The 15,485-nt window shown below is 42.3% G+C and overlaps 1 protein-coding gene across 3 annotated transcripts in view; it reads right to left on the bottom strand.

Moving 5' to 3' along the window:
• Positions 1 to 1,232: 1,232 nt before the first annotated feature.
• Positions 1,233 to 15,485, bottom strand: part of LOC119377905 (puratrophin-1) — a 449,908-nt gene continuing 435,655 nt past the window's right edge. For all 3 annotated transcript variants that reach the window (XM_049411366.1, XM_037647199.2, XM_037647211.2), the window contains 7 exons: positions 11,893 to 11,970; positions 11,231 to 11,410; positions 10,359 to 10,536; positions 8,544 to 8,660; positions 6,529 to 6,744; positions 4,645 to 4,846; positions 1,233 to 2,793 (listed from right to left, as the gene is read on the bottom strand). In XM_049411366.1, coding sequence (XP_049267323.1) covers positions 2,787 to 2,793; positions 4,645 to 4,846; positions 6,529 to 6,744; positions 8,544 to 8,660; positions 10,359 to 10,536; positions 11,231 to 11,410; positions 11,893 to 11,970 — 978 coding nt within the window. In that variant the 3' untranslated portion in view covers positions 1,233 to 2,786. The remainder of the gene's footprint in view (positions 2,794 to 4,644; positions 4,847 to 6,528; positions 6,745 to 8,543; positions 8,661 to 10,358; positions 10,537 to 11,230; positions 11,411 to 11,892; positions 11,971 to 15,485) is intronic.

Genomic DNA, 15,485 nt, shown 5'->3' with positions numbered 1-15,485 from the left:
GCATAGCCAGAGTGTTGACCTCGCAACAGAGGGTCGATACCTTGCAAGGTTAAATAAAATAATAAATGTCGAATTAAGCATGCGTTAGCAGATGTATATGCACAGGCGCGACAGCAGCTCGAACATTGCACGTGCAATTATATCACTGCATTTTGTACCATCGGAGACTTGTATGATTAGTGGGGTCCTGTGGCACAAGGGCCATGGGTGGCCAAAGAGCACCATGTCTTTTATGTGGTATTAGCAATGACCAATGATTACAATGACAGGGTGTATTATGGCTGTATAGAGGCCTAAAATGACGCGATATATAGAAGTGTAAAAGGTGTGTATAGATTATAAAATTATGGCAGTGATAAATTTGATCAATTATGATGCGATCTATGGGTGTGGAATGAATTACAAGTGAGCATGGTATGTACAAGCGAGAGATGGGAAAATAGCACGAATGCCTCCTCAAGGCCTTTGAACATTGATGGATGCAATGGTATTTGTCGTCTGTAGGGTAATGGAAACTATGTTTTTCTAAGCATGTCTAGTTCTTTGCACTCGATTAAACTGTGAAGCACGGTTAGTGCTTCCCCCATTGGAGACTTGTAAAGCCAACGATGCAACAAGGAAGATGGCAGTAAGGGCAGAGCATCGAAATTGTAGAACAGAAGAGCCTGCCCACAGCTGCAATACAACACAGGCAGCATTTTCATTGTATGTGTTGCATAATGTAAGCAACATAGCTTCGGCAATAGATAAAATTAAAGTATGTTCCATGTTTTAGCTGCCAAAATAGCAATTTTCCTTTCTGAAGCACGTCAAAGTGGAGGACTCCAGACTATTTTTCACCACCTAAGGTTCTTCAGCAAATGTATGAGCACTAGTGTTTTAATAGTTTTGCCTCCAGCTAAATGGCGACACCACAGGACATTGAACCCATGAGCACAAGCTCAGCAGCACAATGTCGTAGCACCAGTAGGCAAATGTGGTAAGAACATCAGCCGACAGCATTGTATTTGGCGTTTTTGTACACTTTGTAAGGGCTTCTTTATCGCTTGTTAGACAGGTACATTCAGTTGTACCTGTCCATTTTAATTCTGCAAAAACGGCAGCAGCTCCAAGATCCATTGAGTGCATCTCTCTGCATTGTTCCCAAAGCCAGTTGAGTACATTTGCAGTATCATTACCAACAACCTTTTGACAAAATGACACACGGCAACACGACGCGCTAAGTATTAGGCAAAACATTTATTTTATACAAACCGGAAATAGGTACACAGAACAACTGTGTTAAGATTTACAAAAGAAAACACGGCATCACAACACAGGTCCAGTAAGGTTCATAACAGAGTTAAATCAAAAATGGCACAAGTGAATAAGTGACCAGAAGAAACAATTAAGAAAATTTTGGAATTTGTGACATTTACAATCAAATTATGTACAAGTCAGAGAAGAGCAAATGCTTGAAGCAGCAGTTTTGCAGCCTGCTCCTAATATAAGTGTTTTTTTCTACTGCTAGAAGTATCCCCTATTTTACAATTCTCAGCATGCTTATCACTTGATAGATCTGAAACAGTGGAACATTCTAAGGATATCTCACAAGATTAGCACACTCCCAACTAACTGCACTGCTCCTCTATGCAATTAAATAACATGACAGCTGTAATAATATCAGGCATAACTAAGCAACCACAATAATAAAAATAATAGGAATATAAGAGGTATCGTTGTAACCACACTAGTACATTCACACTTGAATGCAACAGCATGTTACTTGTTGCACACTCTGCTTACATGCACACACATGCACACGTTACACACACACAGGTAGGTGCCTCCATAAAGAGCACTAGGCAAGGGAAAGAAAGGAATACACAGGGAGAGGGCAACTTCCAAAAACAACTGAGCATTGAACAGAACTGAGAAAACAAACATGCCCAATTCAATTTGTTCCATAGCATTTTTTTTTTCTTTCCTTTTCTGGCAGTCTTGAATATAGGCATACTTATGCAAACACCAGGAAAACCGCTGACAATGTCGCCATGAAATGCAGATGAAGAGAATGGTGCCAACTAGTTCTTTTAAAAAAGACAGCAAAGTGAAACCAAAAGAGAAGAAATAAAGGGGAAGAAGAGACGTCTCGTTCACTTCCACACTCAGGTCACCCAGTTGATAGCGCTGGCGCAATCTTTTAAGACAACTCCCATAGTGGACAGCTTGTTGGAAGGACTGCCAAATCCAGAGAGCACACACCGGCATCAAGCGTTGGCCAGCACCGCCCACTAACCCCATCTCCAAGTAAGAATTCACAGCGCGGCACACAACTGAAAAATTTTGCACCTGCTCTTGTCAGGGGGGCTTTTGTGACATCTCAGGTAAATTTTACAGAGTGTGAGGGCTAAGGAGGAGGAAGACCCAGTTTCACAACTCCTATGGCACATTGTACAATGTTAAGCTCATGTCTTCCTGTTCAGGTGACGTGGCAGCACGAAAGTGGACTAAGGAGAAAAAAAAAACATGAACCCTCACAAAGCAATAAAAAAAATACTCAACACGAATAATGGTAGTAGTAATACAAGACAAGAAGGACCCTGAGGTTTGCTGGTTGTTACAGTGGTGCTCTACTCCACCATATTTCGTTCTTTCTTTTGATTTTTCACACGACTGCTTGCCCCATTTTACAGTTGAAATAAGTTACTTGACAAAAAATAACATAATAAAGACACAAGCATCATCGTGTGGTTTGCAATTCAGCATTTTTAAAACTTCTCCTCTTGTCGCTGTTGCAGCTGAAGTCAGGTGCTGTAAGAAAAAGCGAAACGGAATAAGTTACGGTATGACATACATTCCAATAAATTTTCTTTTAATTCCAGAAGATTGTTGACCCTCGGCACATAAAACACGAAATAACTGTTAGCAGGTTCCAAGTTATGTTCAAGATACAGAACATTTTTGGAGCCTTTTGGCTACCCTTTCCCGTCACAAAAAGCAATAAAGAGAGTTGAAAGTGAAGACACATCCCAACTGCTACACTGAACAATAATCTTATAAAATTATGATAGTTTTCGGACAATTTTAACAATATTAATACTTATTTATACACAGGCACGGTAAATTTCTGCTTATAAACCAGTGGAAACTAAATCTTGCCTATTAAAAAAAGGTGAGATAGAGGCATCATTTCCTTGAAATAAGTCTCAGAAATTTAATGAGGGCAGCAAGTTGTATGCAATAAATGGTGCTTTAACTCCAGCCTTAGTAGATGTTCTTCATATCTACTACATCAACAACAACAATAATAAACAAAGCTACTACTGTTATGAGTTTGAGTTGGGAAACATGCGCTGGCTGACATGACATGGCAGACCAATTTGGACATTCACAACTGTATAGAACAGCATAGTAAGTGTAGCCATATTTATCGACGTAATGCAATGTCCTGGCACAAGTAGGTCTAGAAAGTCCCTACAACAAAGCGCTGTCATATCCTTACATTCGTCACCCTAATGGTTCTCCCCAACTGTACCACGGACCACATTATCAGCTTTCTCACGTGCAGTTTCTTGCAACCAAAAGCTCCCTCAATATCAATATGCCAACACAGGCATCACCAACAGCATCTGAGGTCAATACTGCTGCTGGAGAGCAAGTGAAGGCATTAATTTCAGTTGGTGCACGTTCTAATATATATAAGCAGTTATATTTTTTTCCATCATGTCTAAGTGCACATAAAGACTCTTTCTATGCATTCAGAACTGTTTAGAAGAGAAGCAAGATTGCCTCCTTAAAGCACCCCTAAATTACTTCCGATAATTTTTAGCGATTTCAAGTAAACTTGCGCATTGAGTTCAGAACGCCGTCACGATAAACAATGCCAAATGCGGCAACGCTAAGAGCCGCAGGCACACCACAAATTCCAAGAATCAATTCCTTCTTGCGAATGTTTCTTTAAAAGAAGGCTTGTTGCAAAGCAGACCTTCCCATTTGCAATTGCCTACGTGCACAGGACATTGTCATTGGAAAACATAGCATGGCTAATGCTACACCATTAGCTATTATTGGCGTGCCATTTCATCGTAGAATGCATGAAGCATGCATGGCAGCAAGTGTAAACGCTCAAGTAATGAACGCTCAGTAACAAATTGTAGTGCCACTAACACAGACGCCGTGTTATTTGCGCTACAACTTGTTACTGATGCCAAACCAGCAGGCACAAATAGCCACAATTCCGAATGACTGCTGACTAGACCATACACTGTGACCGTGCAGGCACCACAAGATATAATTTCTATTCACGTGAAGCATATTATAGATAGAACATGATGGTTGCTTGATGCAGCCATGGCAGAAGATGCATCTAGGGTAGGCGTTCTCAAATTGGGTTTGTGTAATGCGTGTTTTAAGGTTCCGCGAGCACTCGGAACTGATGCGACGTCATCTGTCAAGAGGGATTCCCTTCCAGACTAAAGATAACATGCGGCACCATCAATAACGAAGCCCACATGCAGACGCGGCAGCGCTGAAACAATGGCTTATGCACATACACCCTACACTCCCCTTTGCTTAGTTTTGTTAAATATAGGTTCAACTGTAGAACAATGAACTAAATGGTAAACTAAACGATGCAAAACAAGGGTAATAATCATTTCTTACTCATGCAGTGAAAAGCCCTGTGTGTGCAGTGAGGAGGCGACCTCTTCTCCACAGTGGGATCCTTCTTCTGAATGCGTAGCAAGAGAATCGTTGGACAGCAGCGAGTCGCTGCGTTCTGCTTTACGGTGCCTTCGCATCATCAGCAATGATGCGTCTGCGCTGCAGTCCCCAGCGGTGCTGGCATCTGTGCAGAAACCACTCTCTGAAAAGTAAGAGCAAAAGTACACTTCAACCACTATATTTTTGCCAGTTCAGCAAAAGATGCTCCTTTGGACACCTCACATAAGCATGTTGATACACTTCATCAAACCTTCATCAATTTGATCACCTGAACATCCAAGTAAACTGTACACATGAAATAGTCCTGTCAGACTTTACCTACAGAGTCAAACAGCAGCTGAACTGCTGTGAACTTCAAGGTCCCCAAGTTATAAGCATTAATGAGCATTAAGAAAATGACAAGCAATGTGTGTGCCATTCGTACTGGTGAACTTTTTTGTTTGTCAACCTTGCAGAAAAGGAACTTAGAATTAGAAAACAATAGAATTGCTGTTATAGACCTTACCAAGAAGATTGAGCACAGACAAACAAGAGCCTAAGGACAAGCGAAGTGACATAGCCAAGTGTTGCACTTGTCCCTTTCTTTTCTACACACATATTCCACCTTTGCATCGTACACCTCAAATTATGCATCACAAACTAGCCCAATCAGCCACCCTACTATAGTTTCTCTAAGTTGTGCATAGATATCAACATGTATTCCCCAACTATTTCTCTGACGACATTACAACCAAGCCTGCTTGAAACAATATAGTACACAAGAGATTTATATAGCATGTAATTAATGAAATTCCATTTTTAATAAAAGCACCTAACGCGAGAGACATGTAACACAGCACTGCTGTTACGTTCATCAGTTTATGCACTGTTATTAGATAATTACAGCCAACTAGAATTTTTGTTCAAGTGAGATTTGGCTACTAAAAAGACATTTGAAATAACAGTTTTCTTTTCTCCTCTCTATATCTGTGGTTCAATGTAATCTAGTTCGACTGCTTCAATAATCAGCTAGCTGTCACGTCACTGCAATCTCCTCCAGCATAATTGGCCATACACAGAATATGCTTTGATAGCTAAACAATTTTAGATGCGAAGTATCTCTTGCTCGGGGGTATGTCCCGCGGCGTGCTAGTCCGCACTCACACTACACATGCGCAGTGCAACTCTCCTCCTTCCCTCTCTCCAACACCTGCGCGTTACTCTCTCCACTTCTCTCCCAGCAGCTGCTTCCGCTTCTCCTGCGTTCTCGCTTCTGCTCTCGCGGCGCATGCGCTACTCTCCTTCTCTAGTCTCCTCTCCTTCAAGCCGGTAGAACGCTGCACGCGTTGTCCAGCTCTTGCTTCAGTTGACTCCTCTGAAATGCGGGCTCGACAGCTCTCCTGCGCTGCGCTGCGATGAGCGCCAGCGCATGTGCGTCCCCTCGCCCGCTCTCTCCTCTCCTACGCTGCCTCCCTCTCGCGCGCCTGTGGACCGCGTTCGCCGCTCGCCCTGTGAGAATTAATGGCCAGGCTAAAGGGAAGACACGACGCGCATAGTGTTCCTCTTCGCGTTTCACGACGCGAGGTCGGTAGCATGCCCGAGGTCGGTATAGCATGCCCAACGAATGCCAACAGAACGCGATCGTGCAAGTGCTCCGGCTTCGCATCACCTCATGGTCCCCTTTAGCGAAAGATGGTCTAATTTAAAAAAAAAAATAATTTCATTAGACTACTGATCGGATGCGCTTGCTTGCCTGGCATAGTCGAGTGGGATTCATCCAGACGCGACTGCGATACGCCACCTTCCCCAGCCTGACAACAATGGCCAACTACGATGATGTCTTACCTGTCGAGCAGTGAGACTGATGGGTCAATGATCGCTGTAGAGGTCGAGGGCTATCTCCAGCCTCAAAACCCAGGTTGAGGGCACAGTGGAGAGAGCCTTGGCTTGACGAGGATGAGGACGAAGAGCTCACAGAGATGATGGAATGAGGTCGCTTGCTGGCTCCACCTTCCCGGCCCAGCTCCAGGAGACCCAGAGGGCTGCGCAGCCGGGGTGCAGCTGCAAAAGAAAAAAAGCCAGGCACATTTAGCTTTCCACAATGTGGCCAACACAAGTGAACAAGGGGTCACACGGTGAAACATTTGCCATTTCATTCAGTGTGTCAAAAATGCGTCAAATGTCTTATGATGAGGCTGTTTTTGGAATTTACCTGACTATATCCTCCTATTTGTTATTAGTGCTGCCTTGTGTGTGAGCTGGTTGTGCTACTCTGATGTCTAGGCTTCCAATTTTCCTACGAGCACAGTAAATTCCTAGCAGACAGATAATGCTTGTACTATTCATAATTTTTGTCCAACACCACGATACACAAGATGACCAACTTGAAACATGCAAACCAACCAGAACACAATTACAAGTTTTTTTGAAGTACTAAGACTACGTCTGTGTATGAGAGGATCTGCAAAAAAAAGAAGAGCATTGCAGTGTATTCTGTAATATTCTACTGAAGGCTGTCAATTTCAGCACGCACAGATTGGACAGAGCTCGAGGGCCATTGGATCAGAGCCAATTGTCACAGCCACCTCTTGATTTTTGCAGAATCATTGTGGTAGTGTATGCTTTAACGGGCATTCCACCCAGTAGACTCTTACAGAATACATATCCTGGTTTAGTTCAAGCAACATGGTGTTTGCGAATGTGTGCTGAAATTTCACTACACAGTCATTTTCGCATTACATCCTTCTTTACTTTGCAGCCGCTACAGCCAGGAAGTGAACCTGCAACTTTGTCACAATGTCGCACTTGCAGTCACACTGGCTGATGTGGCTAATATGAAACACACATTTAGAAGGAGGCCAGCTACTGTAGAAAACATGCAAAAGCCAGCCTTCTCTTTAATGTGAAGCATTTTATATAGGAAGTAAAGCGGGGGTCTTTTTTTTACACTTTTTCATTCAGCATTGAAAGAAAAAAAAACTTTCCAAGCTAAAAGTGGGAATAAAGCCTCTTATGTGAATTAGGACAAACTATCATGTGAAATTACATTCACCACAAAATATATTCTAGAATATTATTTAAGTTTGAAAAGAAGGAAACCTCCATTAAAAAGTCATTTGAAACTTCAGCAAGCAGTGAGAGGCCCCAGGATACAAACTTTGAAATGTACGAAACTGAGATATATACCACCACTGCTAAAGCTGACTAGTTGCCAACTGTTTGCTAAAGTTCACTAGCTTCTCTTACAGTAATAAGAAAATATTACACGTGCACTACATACTATGACTCTGCCTCGCTATATAAAATGTTTTGCACTAGCGAACAGTTATTAGGAAAATATGCTTCAGATTTTCTTTTGCCCTTACTAAAGAATAAACAAGATGACTGCATTCACTGAACGGACAATATTAGAATGCTCTTGTGACATTAACATGTTTTGAGGCACCGTTATACCAAGACTACAAAGTACGAAAAGGATATTGATACAGACCAACATAATTTTACTACCTGCATCATTAAAAAAAGTTTCACTGCTCGCATGATTTTAAAAAAGAACGAAATTTCTCTTGTTGAACAAAAAAAAAAAAAAACTCAACAGATAAAATGCGTAAAAAGAATGCTGCCCCATACACACGTGCTAATAACCGTGCTGCTACTCTCTCTCTCTCACGCACACACATTGGCACAGAGCTGTGTTCTCGAAGCAAAAGTTTGCTAAGCCAGCAGCCTACTCATCAATGCATCCACACAAGCCATTCACAGCGAAAATCAGTGAGGAGATTTAAAAAGTAACAACCTGGGAATAACAAACGGCATATGACCTCAGTGAACATATACAAAGTAGAAATACTCTTGCATACTTCTGCTAAGCTGCTGGAAAGTGATGGAGCGGTCGTTGATTTGGTCACTGCTGGGACGAATATCAAGGCAAGGTTTGTTTCCAATACCCATAGATGACATCTCTGCAAGGCGCATCTCTGAAAGCAAAAGATACAAGTGATCAAAGGCCTGTCCACGTGCACAGAAGCTCTAAGCCACAAACCAGAAGGCATTCAATAGAAAAATATGTCACCACTGCTGCAACTGAGAACACTGCAGCAACATTTCATGCTGTTTCTTCAAGCATAACGATTGATAAAATGACCATATTAATTAAGCATACTGAACTATAGGAGCACAACTGGTCAAATGGACACCAGTAGTATTTCAAGTCCTGCTAAACAGGAAAGCAGTAGCAGATGTAGTCACAGTATATTTCATGTTAATGTAAGCTACCAATTACATAAGCTATCATTCTTCCAGAAGCAATACCCATGTCTCTTGCACAATGACTTGGGCACAGATATGCAAGCAAAGCCCAGCCAATTCTGCATCTCAGAGCATTTTGTAGGAATCGATATTTGTGAAAAATATCTATTTGTGAAAACAGCAGAAAATAAGTTGCATCATCAGTGCCAATTGTTTCGAATGTTAAAAACAACACACAATCAATAACTTGACATTGCAATAACTTTGAAGGAATCATGTAGGATGTACTAGTTGAAATCAGTGAGTGCATACATATGCAGTTAAACCTTGATATAATGAAGTCTGCAAAATTAGCAACTTCGTTATATTGAGACCCCCGTTACATTAAACTTTAGCCTTTTATAAGAAAAGTATTGTCGCTGCAGGTTCGATTTTTACATGAACAGTGCCACAACAAATGTCCAAATAACAGGGCTGTACAAGAGGCTAATTTAAAAAGAAAAGCTTAAAAAAAGAAAAAAACTCCAAATTCAGCACCGATGCAAAGCGTGCTCCATGCAGAAGGTGCAACTATGCTATTTGAAAAATGCATTCGTGAAAATTATTTATAATAACCATTTGAGCACTCAACTTAAATTGAAGACGACGCAGCGAGCGATGAAAATGATAGGCGTAACCCTAAGAGACAGGAAGAGAGCATAGTAGTTCAGGGACCAAACAGGGGTTAAGGTCATCATAGTTGAAATCAAGAAGAAGAAATGGATATGGGCCGGGCACGTAGCACGTCGGCAGGATAACCGGTGGTCATTAAGGGTAACTGACTGGATTCCAAGAGATGGCAAACGCGTGAGGGGGAGACAGAAAATTAGGTGGGTAGATGAGATTAAGAAGTTTGTAGGTATAAGGTGGCAGCAGAAAGCACAGGACCGGGTTGATTGGCGGAACATGGGAGAGGCCTTTGCCCTGCAGTGGGCGTAGACAGGCTGATGATACAGGTGTAGTTTTTCAACTTATGGCTTCTGTTTTCCTTCATGGCAGCACTGAACTACGTTATATTGAAATCACCGCTAAAAAACTCTTCTTTATACGGGCGCAAAAAATGGATGGCGTTCTATGGACATGAAGTTATCAAATGTGAAATACTTCATTATCTTGAGAATTTCGTTACACTAAAGTTCATTATATCTACGTTTAACAGTACCATGCTACTCACCTTTACTACAGATGAAAACATGCTCAGTAAAGTTTCTACTGCAAGTTAACATACATTGTTTGTCAGGCCTAATGACATCAGTAATATAATTTACATCAGCAATATAATTCTACAGAAAATATAGTGAAAGGAACCCATCCCACAATACCTCCGTAGGAAATCTGAGAACTGTTCAACTATGAACAGATGGTGTAAACATGCACTGACAACGTACCTCTGTTTCGCAGCGCCTGCTTCCAGAGAAGCTTGGAGATGTCGTGCACCCAGGCCCGTTTCACTTCGGGATTGGGTGCTTGAAGCAGGTACACATCATTCAACTTGCGCTTGCGAAACCAGATTTCAAACTTGGTTGGGCTTTCGCCAATTTGCTCTGTGAGGCCAATGTCTGTTGTCTGGAAAAGAACATTTTTATTGCAAAAGTGAATACATATATGAAGTGGGAACAAAAAGCTTTTTATTCAACAAGAAAACAGGTCTAGAGGAACCCCTCCTCTTGAGGCACAACTGATAACTTGCCTTCTAAACTGTCTATACTGCAGCAGTTTCTTTTAAACAAATGAAGAACATTTTGAAATAGTGCTTTACAATTGCAGTCACTTTCTATAGGAATGTACAGATGTCAACAACACTAAAACACTAAAATAAGTATGAGCTGAACTAAAAGATACAGAACAACGTGAAAAAGAAAAATTGTCGTAGGCGATGAGATGGAGAGAGCGCAAAGGCAGCAACCCTTTTTCTACTTGTAAAATTAAAAAGTGCAGTACCTATAGAGCTAGAAATAAAAAAAAATACAGTATAACACTTTGGTTTGAGGTCATTTGTTGGCTGGGCAGCACTAAAAAAAAACAAGGAAGGGCTATGTAAAAGAGAACAGGCACAAAATTCCAACTTCTCGATGGACATTTCTGCGAGTCCTGTCTTACGCGTCTTTTCTTTCTTGGAAGGTGGTTTAGGAGCGCTCTAAACAGCGATATTGCAGCAACTAGCTGGACTGCATAACATTCCATTTATACATACGAATGGAAGTGTACTTATAGTTTACGCACAGTGCCAAAAGAGTAAATAAGAAATGCAACAACACACCTTGATGCTATGTTTGTACTGGTAAATATCATGGCCTTTGTGCTCGGGATCTCTGCGAACTTTGCTAAACAGGATGAGGTCTTCAAAGAGAAACACGTGCCGCAAAGACTTGCGAGAACGCCCTTGCCAGACAAGAAACTCATCTTGACGGAGCAGCCGTCCCTGCTCCTTCACATTCACCTGGAAATAGAACAGAGTGATGCAATTACGTCACCGCAGTTACGTTGGCATAAAGAAGCAACAAATTTACCATAAAGTTGCGTAAAGCAAGCTTATATATATTTTTTAAGAACTGCTGCTTAGGTACTGTTACATATATTCATTTTGTATAGCTAAAGGTGCAAGGGCCATGCTAGTGCCACACATGCTCAGCCAACATTATAAAAAGTTACAAGCACAAAACAGTGTGAAAGCCACCGACAAATAAAAGGCACAAAAATGACCACAAGTTCTAATATGTGTCCTTTGGGACGTTTCTGCCTGAATGCAAGTACAACCAAATGGTCTACGTTTACATTTACACGTCATTGTGAGGAAGTTGTCTGCTCTCAAAACTTTGCGAGAGCTGTACATGATAGTCAGCGTAGTGCTATTATCCTTGCTATTCAAATTTGAAGTTCACGTGATCTCCTTACAAGGTTAGAAGCAAGGGACCAACTTACATCACATTCGCGAAGTGCATCCATGCCAAGCAGGTCATTACCATGACGAAGCTGAAAGCGAACCATCTCCTCTGCAGCCTGTAGAAGACAGCAACAATACAGTAAAACCTCATTAATTCAAAGTCACTTGACTGTGAAAAACTTTCGAATCAAGCGGGTTTTCGAATTAACGAAACATACAAAAAGCGGGATGCAAGGAACTTTAAATTACTGAAAGTAATCAGAGGTGGTCGTTTGGCCTTCTAGTTTGCGGCTCCAAGGGTTGTTTTCTAGCAATACTCGGTCCCACTTTTGCCGCAAACCCGGGAAAATGGCAGGCTTCGCTGCTGTCAGCGGAAAAAAAAAAGTAGCCTCGTGGTCAGCTGAAATGTGTGCTTGCGGAAAAGAAGGCGTGCTTCACTGCAGCACAGTGGTGACACGCGAGCAGCATGTTCACCTGCTCCTCGCAGCCTCAGTGCGTCATGATGCGACCATTCACCCATTCTTTCTGGTAAAATAAAGAATGTGAAAATGGCCAGTGTGACGGAATCCGCAATGTGTTCTGGCTGGAAAACATGATCACTAAGTTTTCGAACTGAGTTTTCGAAGTAGGCGTTACAGGCAAGAACTACGCCAGCAGTGCAAGTGCGCAAATTGCCAGAGCAGCCGCCAATCGGAGGCTCGCATACATCATGAATTCCGTCAGACCATCCTTTATTATCTTTTCTTTTCCCAAAAAGAATGGGTAAATCATGACGCGCCGACGTTGCGAAAAGCATGCGACATGCTGCCCGCGTGTCACCGCTGTGCCGCAGTGAAGCAAGTCTTCTTTTCCGCAGGCGCACGTTTTAGCTGATCACGAGACCGTGTTTTCTTTTTTCTTTCTTTATTTTCTTGCGCTAGCAGCAGCGAGGCTGGGTTGCCTCAACTGTCACTCATTAATATCGCTACATTGCATTGCCCTGTGGCTCCTAAGGGCCGTCGCTTCTGCAGATTTGCGGCGAAATCGGGATCGGGAATTGGCACATGGCACCCAAAGTTTTCGAATTAACCGGGCTGGCGATGACTGCCACTTCAAATTATCCACTCAGATTTACATTGCGAAATACGGGAACGCAGAAACCCTTCGAATTAAGCAGGATTTCGAAATAACCGAGTTCGAATTAACGAGGTTTTACTGTACATCCTATAGCACACGAGAAGCCACCTTGACTATCATCATCACAGAAGGTCTTGTACAAATAGCTGAGAAATCCCTCCTCCCTTAATTGAGAAGCTCAGTGCTACAGACACGCTGTAGCTTGAGATAACGCACTTAAATGTTAGCTGTTAACATAAACCCTTTGAACCGAATGTCACATCACGCCGTTTATGACCATGCAGTCTTTCCAATATGACCAAATAGTATTATGAACACACAAGGCATGACACACCAACAACGAAGAAAGGGCTTAGACAAAATGCTCTCCCTTATGAGTGCATACTTTATAAGAGAAAACATGTATAGTTGTACAGTTTTGAGAAGCAGTTAAAAATGTGATTAACAAAGTGCAGTACAGCTTTTGCAATGTAACTGTCACTTCAGAGACATCATAGTTGAGTGCAAGAGAAGCTAAAAAAAGGAAGGGAGACCTGCTGAGAGTAGGCATCTCAAATAGCACTTTCTTTACAGTTGCCAACGAAAAATTGACTTAATGTACAGCTTAAACACACTGTCAAACATTGACCCAGAATTTTTTATAGCATTTAAGGAAAGCATATTTTCTAGGCTTGTGTGAATAGTAAGTTTTAGGTTCGAAGCAAATAGTGATTTGGTTGAATAATTTCAAATCGAATTTGAATAATATATAATACATATTATAAAGAAAAATGAGCATATTTGTCATCACCCAACTAACCTGCACAATATATTTTAAAATTGAAACAAGGCATGTGCAAATGTTGTTCTGTTTGGTTCAAAGAGGAGGGGAAGCAACTTTGAATACAGTCGAGCCCGACTATATCGAACCCGTTTATATCAAATTATCCTGTATATCGAACAATTTCTAAACACGGTAAATTTACATTGAGAATATATAGCAAAAGTTACTGTTACATCGAACGAAAATAGCAACGACAACCGATATATCAAACTCCATGTGCCTCAAAAGTGCCCCAGCAAGTTGGCTTTCCCTTGCGGTGGCGGGGAAAACTGCCGGCGCCACCCTAGAAAAAGTGGTTTAGACCCGGTTGTGCACGGGCGAACACCCCCCTGAAAGAAATGATCCTGGCCCGCTCGCAGCGCTTACGGCGCTTACAGCCTATCAGAGGCCGTCGTGCTTTCTCCGAGGCGCGGAGACGGTACCGACGGTACAAGTGAGCGCCATTTTTTCTTTCTTTATGCTTGTGTGCCTGCTGCTGCCTGTTTTCCTCGAGTCCTCATTCAGCGTGGTCCGTGCTGGTGGTGTTGCCTGTTGGTGCTCTGTGAACTTTATTGGCGCGCTGTCGTCATGGCTTGTGCAAAGAGGCAGAATTTGCCGTTCGCCGCGAAACTCGAAATCATAAATCGGGTCGAGCTCTTTCTATGTTGAGTAGATCGTAGGCAGATGTCACGAAGGAGACGATCCAGAACTGCTTTAGGCATGCCGGCTTCCGCATGCCTGGTGATGACACCCCAAATTCCGATGACAGCACTGAAGACACCGCAGGTGTTTCCGCTTGAAGTTTGGAGCGAGCTGGCAGAGTTCCCGGGAGCTATCGACGGATCGGCATTCGACGAGTTCGTCAGTGCGGACAATGATGTCGCCATCATGGGTCAGCTACAAGATGAGGACTACGTTGCAGACGTCGTGCCGACCACGAGCCAAAGTGACAGCAACAAGGAAATTGACGATGGCCCATTGCCCATATCCTCCTAAGTGATTAGGGCACTTGCGTTGGTCCGGCGCTATTGCGTGAATGTGGAAGGTTGCGGCCTCAGCTGCTCCGACTCGTTGGACAGCGTGGAGGCGTGCGTGCTGTCGCAGGCAGCGAAGTCGTTGACACAGAAGAAAATCCAGGACTATTTTGTTCCAAAGTAGGGCACGCAAGTAAGCCACCATATTAATAAAGTACTTTTCTTATTCTTATGTGCCTTTGTGTCAAATCCTATAGTGGGCCTATATCGAATTATGCCATATATCGAACTAATAAACGTTTTTTGGCGAGTTCGATATACCCGGGTTCGACTGTAGTAGCAGGATTTGGCTTTCGGTAAAATGCATGTGATAACCTGTAAGATACGTTACGTTTTAAAGTTTACTATGCTTAGAGCATATAGGCCGGTACAACAAGCTTTTAAACTTAAAAAATGATGAATGGATCTAAGGGTAATATGTTCATTTAACCTTGAAGTGGGGCTTCGCGGCAGTGTGGATTTCTCCTGGATAGGTGTATTCATGGTATAGCACCCCTCCACTGCAATGAAACCACCTTTACAGCGGGTTTCAAGCGGTTTATGTCTATTCGTTCATTTCGAATACTTCGAAATTTTGGATAATTTAAATTCGTGTCGAAGGGAACTCGAATACTGTAATGCTTGTTCGAATATCTGAAGTGCTCAAATATTCCCACAAGCCTAACATTTTCCTCGGGGT

This window comes from Rhipicephalus sanguineus, chromosome 1, assembly GCF_013339695.2.
Source record: "Rhipicephalus sanguineus isolate Rsan-2018 chromosome 1, BIME_Rsan_1.4, whole genome shotgun sequence".
NCBI lineage: Eukaryota > Metazoa > Arthropoda > Arachnida > Ixodida > Ixodidae > Rhipicephalus > Rhipicephalus sanguineus.
Note: the sequence above shows the minus strand (reverse complement) of the source record. Positions and strands in the feature narration are given on the sequence as shown.